Below are 8,975 nucleotides of genomic sequence, written 5' to 3' on the forward strand. Positions count from 1 at the left end.
ATGACCAAAGTGTGTGTGTGTGTGCGCGCATGTGTGTGTATGTCTGCGTGTGTAGGTGTGTGTGTACATGTGTGTGTATGTGTGCATGTGTGCATGTTGGGGGGGACTGACTAAAAATTAGTCTATCCCTATTTGTCATTACAGGCAGTAATGTAAACTGAAACTTGCTTGTTCATTTCCCAGCCACCCAGACCTGAATAATCACATAGAATCTATATTAATTACAACACTGTTTGTCCAATAGCTTAGGCATCTTTCTAGCTAGCTCTATTAATCTGTATATAACTATGAAGCTATGGCCTATGGTTAAGGTTCTGGCATCTGTCTCCTTTGGCAGCTACATGGCATCTCCTTGACTTCACCTATTCTCTCTATATCTCTGTTCTGATTTCCTGCCTGGCTGTACTCTGCCAAGTCGTTGACTGAAACAGCTTTATTCATCAACCAATAAAAGCAACACATACAGAGAGACATCCCACATCATCTCCCCTTTTTTGTCTAATTAAAAAGGAAGGTTTTAACTTTAACATAGTAAAATTACATATACAAAGCAGTTATCAAGCAAGAATTATAGTTACAATATTTAGTCCATTTATATTTGGCAAATTAAGAAAAATACACTATTATCTACTCTATCTTTGTAAGTGTAAAATTTTATATCTAATTTATCCTTTATCATAACTAAAGAAAACTATAACTATCTGTCTTCAACTCTTCAAAGACCCCAGAAGGACATAATATTACCTAAGTAAGCAGGGAGTGCATTGTAAGCAACTTCCAAAGCTCTGGAATTGACAGAAACATCTTGCTGCCTGGACAGTCACCCAAAGCTCTTCTCTCACGTTGGAGTATCCGTCTTCAGCCTCCAGGCCCCTAGTATCCAGCAGACTTTTCCATGAAGCAGGAAATTTGAAGATCTGTTTTGTCTTGTAATAGCAAAGTTCATCAGTTACTTTTTTCTGTGTCCGGCAGTCAAATTTCCCGCAGACTCTTTCATGAAGCAGGAACCCTGAAGGACTGTCTCACCTTCTTTAGGCAACTTCAGCAGTCATTTTTCTGTGGGCCCTGCATGTGCAGATCATACAGAATACCATCAAGTAGTCTGTGAGAGTTTCAACCCTACACTAACCCAAACTTGGGGTTGGGAGACATAAAGGACACTTTCCTGGAAGAGGGAGCATCCTCTCTAACAGCTGGGATAAGACAAAGTCGGACAGGCAAAGGGGTGGGCATAGAAAAAGGGGTGGCACAGCCGGGCGGTGGTGGCACATGTTTTTAATCCCAGCACTCGGGAGGCAGAGGCGGGTGGATCTCTGTGAATTCGAGGCCAGCCTGGTCTACAGAGCTAGTTCCAGGACAGGCTCCAAAGCTACAGAGAGACCCTGTCTTGAAAAACCAAAAAAAAAGGGGGGGGGGAGAGTGGCTCTCCCGTTCCTACATCAAAAGGGCCTGAGAAATTTTATGTGGCTGTCCATCTGGCCTGGATCACGTACTGTCCTGAACTTGCCCCTCAGAATGATGGGTAGCCACAGAAAAGCTCTGTGAACGGGAAAGTGGCAAGAGTTGACTTACATCCTAAAAACTTCCAAAGCATGGCTGAGGCAGATTCTGGCTGTGGCTCAGGAGATACGGATTCGGGGTGGGCAGAGCAAGTAGAACAGGGAAACTGACTGGAGAGGCAGTTTGAAGGTGAGGGAGGAGGGTGAAGGCAGCAAGGTGAATGACTGACTGAAGGTACAGGGACAAGAGGCTGGGGACGCCCCTGAGAGTCTGCCTGGAGCAGTGCCGCGTTCCAAACAGAAACAAAGGGGGACGTGCTTCAGACTCGGGTCTCGTGCTTCAGACTCGGGTCTAGTGCTTCAGACTCCGGTCGCGGGCTCACATCCGATGGGACTCAAATTCCCCAAGTTCTTTCAAGGCCGGTGCCAGTAGTCATGCAGGTTGATTTTGGAGATCAAGCCACCCCCAAAACGTTCTGTACGTGAGAGGATTACTCTGAAAAGTTAAGGAGTCACAAGTGGTACCTCCACCAGCTCCAGAGGCTGAGGCAGGAGAATCTGCATAAGTTTAAGGTCAACCTAGGTTACACAAAGAATTGCAGGTCATCCTGGACAGCGTAGCCAATTCCAAGCCAGTGTTTATAAATAGTGAAACACTATCTATTTAAAAAATTAAATGAGGGCTGAAGAGATGGCTCAGAGGTTAAGAGCATTGGCTGCTCTTCCAAAGGTCCTGAGTTCAATTTCCAGCAACCATATGGTGGCTCACAACCATCTGTAATGGGGTCTGGTGCCCTCTTCTGGCCTGCACACATACATTGAAGGAATACATAATAAATAAATAAATATTTTTTAAAAAAATTAAATGAAAGGACAAGATGTGAGACACCAAGAAAAAAAAAGCACATTTTGCTGGGAAACAGGCAAAGACCCTATCCTCATGGGATTTACAGTCCAGTAAAACAAAAGTAACGCCGTGGTGGGACTTTAAAGCTCTGTCGCCGTCACATAAAGCATCGTTTTTACCTCTGGTTGGGAAGGTATAGCTTTTTATTATAAATGTAATGATGCCCATCAAAGAAAATGAGAACTGTCAGAAATTACTCATGTTCAGGGGCAGCATAATGCCGTGGTGTTTGCCTTCCTGCTCGTCCATTCACCTACCCACTCCTGACATCACTGAAAGTAATTCCGCATAAGCCTGTGTGTAATGCCTTTTCCACATGACCTGACTCTAGACAACAATCAACTCCTCAGACCCAAGGTCTGAGTAACCAAGACACAGAATAAATTGTGTAAGGTAGTCTACTTTATTAGCTTTCAACTTTTCTTTTCTTTCTTGGTTTTGGGGTTTTTTTTTGTTTCTTTGTTTGTCTTCGTTTGTTTTTTTGAGACAGGGTTTGTCTGTGTAGTCCTGGCTGTCCTGGAACTCGCTCTGTAGACCAGGCTGCCATTTATAAATATTCATTTATGAATTTAAATATTAAAAGTAACATGATGGTAAAATCATGGAAAATCAGAATTGGCAATGGCTTTGTCCACCCCTCTAAGCATTTTCCCAAGGACAAATCCTCAGAAATGAAGGAGATGGGACAAATTGGGAATACCCAGGTTATGTTAGAGTCTTTCTATTTTACTTCTTGAACACAGCACTCTCAAGGTCAGAGGTGAGGATCCCCAGAATGGGAAGCTGTCTTCTTCAGGTGTCCCTCCTGTCCTGGAGCTCTTCAGTCTCCTTGGGAAACAAAAGATGAAATCAAGCAGCGATGTTACAAGCTGAGGTTTCCTCTGCCCTGGTTACAAGAAAACACTCTCGGTGTTCCGTGAGTAACAGCTTTCTCTGCCGCTTCACCTTCTGATGAGTAATTGGGAAGAGGCTTCTCGGCTTGAACCTTGTCAGGATGATCTGTGCCAAGGCACCTTAAAAGATCTCAAAAGGCTCAAAACTTAGAAAAGAAAGACACAAGACAAACTGACAGGCTGTAAGCTCTTAGCACAGGGCCAGCACATGACAAAGGGATCAGTAGATGGCGTGTGTTCACTCAATAGAATGCAATGGGCCCCTTCCATAAACAACGCTCTGTGCTAGGCCCCAGGAACCTGTCAGTGACTAAGACAGCTACAGTTGCTGCCTTCCAGCTGGTCCTGACTGTTGGCCAGGATAGCCTTAGACACGATTACCCAAACAAGAGGCCATCAGAAGCGTCCAGTACTGGGGCAGGGGGTAATCGAAGAAACACTGGGGATTAAGAAGGAGGCAATAACTCCCAATAAAATGAGAATTTTAGCCAAGTGCACTCTCTTGTCATCTCGGTCTTCCAGAGACTGAGGCAGGAGGATATCAAGTTTGAGGCGAGCCAAAGCAACATAGCAAGAGAGGGATACCTACTGTGACTCTGACTCAGAGAGGAAAAAAAAAGAATAAAAGAATTTCAGAGGGGCTGGAGAGATGGCTCAGAGGTTAAGAGCATTGCCTGCTCTTCCAAAGGTCCTGAGTTCAATTCCCAGCAACCACATGGTGGCTCACAACCATCTGTAATGAGGTCTGGTGCCCTCTTCTGGCCTGCAGGCATACACACAGACATAATATTGTATACATAATAAATAAATAAATATTTTTAAAAAATTAATTTCAGAGCCATGTTGGGCAAAGGCGACTACTAAGTGCAGTAGCTGAAGGAGGGGCTCAAGGAGTCTTGGCAGTCCTTTGCCTGGGAACCCTGAGAAGGGCCTGGCCCAGAGCCCCGGCAACCAAGCGTAGACAGTAAACCTCTTCACCAGGACATCGCTAACCATCCATGCTACTACGTGAACTATGATCCTGTAGCGCCTGTACTACGTGTACTACGGTACTATGCCTGGCGTGTACTGCCAGCAAAGGACAGTCCTCGAGCTGGGCAAGGGCCTGGAGATTGACAGACACACATACACACAAAGACATGGGTCATCCTTGAATTCCCCAAGAATGCCCCCTTTTATTGTGCTCAGGAGCAGCTTATATAGTGCTCTGGCCATGCCCCAGCTCTCGGGATCTTTCAGCTGCAGACCCACCAGAAAACACTCCCCTGTCTCGTGCTCAGGGCAGCTGCAAGCACAGGAAAAGAAGTTGTCTACAGGAAATTCAGGGTCTGGTGGTCTGCAGTCCCCAACACATCACCAAGGTAAGGAGCATGGTGAATCCAGATGGGGAAGCCCAGCAGAGACCCTGACCAGCAAGATCGGGTCAGCCGCTCAGAGGTAGGCACCTGCTGTGTGCCGTTTAGGGACCTTGGTAAGAAGCCAAGACAAGAAGGGTGCCGGGAAGGAGACAAGGAGACGACAAGGAGGAGGCTGAGATGGATGGGTGAAGTTGAGCTAACAGCAGGGTGGAGACAGGTGGTGCTGATCCGGAGGACTCAGCGGTGGCACGGCCTGACGCGGGTGGCTGACTGTGCTGGGAATGCATGGTCAGGACAGGACTGTGACAGGAAAGATGACAAAGGTGACGAGGACAGGTGAGGAGGGATGGGAATGGCTGACAAGTGACAATACTGAGGTGGAGGCGGCGGAGGAATGGCAGGATGGCAGGATTGGCTGGCATTAGCAACCACCTTGGGCACAGGGCTGAAGAAGGTAGGAACCTGATGAGAACCTGTTGTGTGACCGCATGGGCATGAAAGAGTCAGGGATCGTGATGCAGGGATGATGGTAGGGATGACAAGTAAGTGACAGGATCCAAGAGGAGTGACGGCCATCAAGGTGACCCAGGGAGACAGGAAATGTGGGCTGTAATGACGTGTACGCTGACGGTGTGTTAGAGATAGTCATCCTCCTCCCCAGCCTGTTTCAACATCCGAACTGTTTTCTAGGCCTCGGGTCCCGCCTGTGACTCAGTGTTATCTATCAGCTATGTGAGGATAAGATCTCCAGGCGCAGCCAGAGCCGCGAGGGCGGGCTGAGCGCTCACCCTGGCTGTGCCCAGGCCCTTGGAGGGATTCAGGTATGGAATCTCGGTGTCATTTGCCGCCCCCTCCCTTCTGGGTCTATAGCCACCCTCAGCTGTGTTCCACCAAGTTTCTCTTCTGTTTGGAGAACGCAACTTTTGCCACACCCTTCCTACAGAAGCCTGTCTGTTCTTTCAGGCTTCGTCCACCGCTCACCCCATTAGAAGTTTTCTGGTTTTCCAAAGCTTTCTCATAATCACTGGGAGGAGGGAGAGAGAGAGAAAGATGGGCTTTGGGGCTGGAGTATGAATAACAATATCTATCCATCCTAAAGATGTTGATTGAGCCCCTTTTAACATACTGCAGGATAGGGTGGGGGGGCTGACTTTTATAACCAGGCCCTGTTTACCTCTCTCCACGAGGCTGCATCCGGAAGGACAAACTTGCAAATGCAGTTGCATTGGGAGTGTTATTTTTACCTGTAATTGAGGAATAAAGCTACCCTTTATTGGGTTTTGAGACGGCTGGCCTAGAGCCGGCTCTGTAGACCAGACTGACCGCAAACCTGCAGCAGCTCTCCTGCCTCAGCTTCCCGAGTGCTGAGATTACAGGCATGAGCCACCATGCAGCAATCGTCTTCTTAAATGCAGAAGAGAATGACAGAAACCGCAGGTCTATGGCCCCTCTGGCGTAGTCAAAGGAAGGCAGGGTGGGGGTACTCCTGCAATCTCAGTCCTTGAAAGGCAGAGACAGGAGGACCAGAAGCTCAAGAAAAGCCTCAGACATAGAGTGGATGTGACTCCAGCCTGGGTTAATTAAAACCCTGTCTCAAACAAACAAACAAACAAACAAACACCCCTAAGCAGCCATTAGCTTAAAAACAAACAGAGGGCAACAGCAGGCTGTTGGGCCAAAGGCTAGGGCTAAATGGGGCTAAGTTACCAACAAACTAAAACGATTTTTTTTATGTGTCTAAGTATTTCGGCTACATATATGTCTGTGCGCTATGTGCATGCCAGGTGCCCACGGAGACCAGAAAAGGGTGCTCAGTCCCCTGGGACTGGAGTTACAGATGGTTGTGAGCAACTGTGTCAGCACTGAGAATTGAACCAAGGTAATGAGGAAGAACAGTCGGTGCTCTATCAGCTGAGCCATCTCTCCAGCCCAGCTAAAATGATTTTGACAAACAAGAATGCCTTGGATACTCACTTAGACTGGGTTGGGCTTGAATATACTGAACTCCTCTGTATCCCTGAACTGTGACACAGTTTGTGTTGACACAGACCTATCTGCTAGACAGGAAGGAGTCTCCCCCGTACCTGCTCCCTTCCATTTATCTATCTGTCTGTCTGTCTGTCTGTCATCTATCTATATGTTCACTTTATTTATTCGAGACAGAGTTTCTCTGTTTAACCCTGACTTTTCTAGAACTCACTCTGTTAACCATGCTAGCCTCTTGAGTGCTGGGATTAAAGACACGCACCACCACCAACTTTCTTTTTAAGATTCATTTTTTAAAAATTTATGCTGGGGGCTCCCCTGCCCAGGCCGGGAGGCCCAGATGGGGGAACCCCGGACTGGGGCCCCCCTGGATGATGGTGGGGCCTGGACGGGCAGTGAGGAAGGCAGCGAGGAGGGCACTGGAGGCAGTGAGGGTGTTGGAGGAGATGGGGGCCCTGATGCAGAGGGTGTGTGGAGCCCCGACATCGAGCAGAGTTTTCAAGAGGCCCTGGCCATATATCCTCCGTGTGGCCGACGCAAGATCATCTTGTCAGATGAGGGCAAGATGTATGGCCGGAATGAACTCATTGCCCGTTACATCAAGCTGAGGACAGGGAAGACGAGAACTCGCAAGCAGGTCTCGAGTCACATCCAGGTTTTGGCTAGAAGGAAATCAAGAGAAATTCAGTCCAAGCTGAAGGACCAAGTCTCCAAGGACAAGGCCTTCCAGACGATGGCTACCATGTCTTCGGCACAGCTCATCTCTGCACCGTCCCTCCAGGCCAAGCTGGGTCCTTCTGGCCCTCAGACCACTGAGCTTTTCCAGTTCTGGTCTGGGAACTCTGGGGCACCGTGGAATGTTCCAGACGTGAAGCCTTTCTCCCAGACACCGTTCTCTGTGTCACTGACTCCCCCATCCACCGACCTACCAGGGTATGAGCCGCCCCCAGCCCTCTCACCCCTGCCCCCGCCTGCTCCATCTCCCCCAGCCTGGCAGGCTCGGGCCCTGGGCACTGCCCGCCTGCAGCTGGTAGAGTTCTCAGCCTTTGTGGAACCACCAGGCGCAGTTGACTCGTTCCAGAGGCATCTGTTTGTCCACATCAGTCAGCAGTGCCCCAGTCCTGGAGCGCCGCCCCTGGAGAGTGTGGACGTGCGACAGATCTATGACAAGTTCCCCGAGAAAAAGGGTGGCCTCCGGGAGCTGTATGACCGAGGGCCACCCCATGCCTTCTTCCTGGTCAAGTTCTGGGCAGACCTGAATTGGGGCCTAAGTGGTGAAGAGGCAGGGACCAGTGGAGGCAGTGGTGGCTTCTATGGAGTGAGCAGCCAGTATGAGAGCCGGGAGCTCATGACACTTACCTGCTCCTCCAAGGTCTGCTCCTTTGGCAAGCAAGTGGTGGAGAAAGTGGAGACAGAGCGGGCCCAGCTGGAGGATGGGCGTTTTGTGTACCGCCTGATGCGCTCCCCCATGTGTGAGTACCTGGTTAACTTTTTGCACAAGCTGCGGCAGCTGCCTGAACGCTACATGATGAACAGTGTCTTGGAGAACTTCACCATCCTCCAGGTGGTGACCAACAGGGACACTCAGGAATTGCTGCTGTGTACTGCCTACGTCTTTGAGGTCTCCACCAGTGAACACGGAGCCCAACACCATATCTACCGCCTGGTCAGGGACTGATGGGGCCCCGCTATTGGTTGTCCTCAGAACACCCCCTTCCCAGGAAGGACCCTTTGGCTCTCCCTGTACCCCTCATTTGGAGAGAGGGCCATGATAAAGAGGCCTGATTTCAAGCTTGAGCAAGGGGGGCTGGCTCTATTAGAGGGGAACCCAAAAACTTGTTGAGCTGAATGAGCTGACCTCACAGGGAGCATTTGACAGGACACTTCACTCCTGGGCATCAGGGATTGGGGACAGGAGTGCATGCCCACAGGTACAGCACTGGTCTCTCAGTTCTACAGGGCCCCTCTGTGCTCTTCTGCAGAAGGGAGCGGGGCAGTGTGGGAGACATTACTCATTGCCTTGTACCCTTCCTGTTTTCCACCCGCCCCATGTCTGCCTCTCTCCCACACCCTTTCTCTGATCTGGGATGTCACAATTGAAGATAACGGCTTCCCAGCTGGGGGCAGAATGAAGTGGGACCTGAATTTTTTTAATATAAGGAGATATTTATACAGTGTTAAGATTAATGTTATCTCAGCTAGGGCAAGCAGTGGGGTGGGACTTCTTAATCTCATCCCCATTTTAAGTGAGCCTCAGACCACCCTGCCACCTTCCTTTCCCCAAGAGTGATGGTTTATGTTCCGAAGAATAAAGCTATTTTTACCAAAAAAA

At 49.1% G+C, this 8,975-nt stretch overlaps 1 protein-coding gene across 1 annotated transcript; it reads left to right on the forward strand.

Annotated features, from left to right (window-relative positions):
• Positions 1-6,983: 6,983 nt before the first annotated feature.
• LOC101986495 (transcriptional enhancer factor TEF-4) lies at positions 6,984-8,975 on the forward strand. Its single transcript, XM_005362001.2, has one exon. It carries the CDS (start codon positions 6,984-6,986, stop codon positions 8,319-8,321), a length of 1,338 nt encoding a protein of 445 aa, XP_005362058.1. The 3' UTR covers positions 8,322-8,975.

The sequence above is a fragment of the Microtus ochrogaster genome, linkage group LG5 (assembly GCF_000317375.1).
Source record: "Microtus ochrogaster isolate Prairie Vole_2 linkage group LG5, MicOch1.0, whole genome shotgun sequence".
NCBI lineage: Eukaryota > Metazoa > Chordata > Mammalia > Rodentia > Cricetidae > Microtus > Microtus ochrogaster.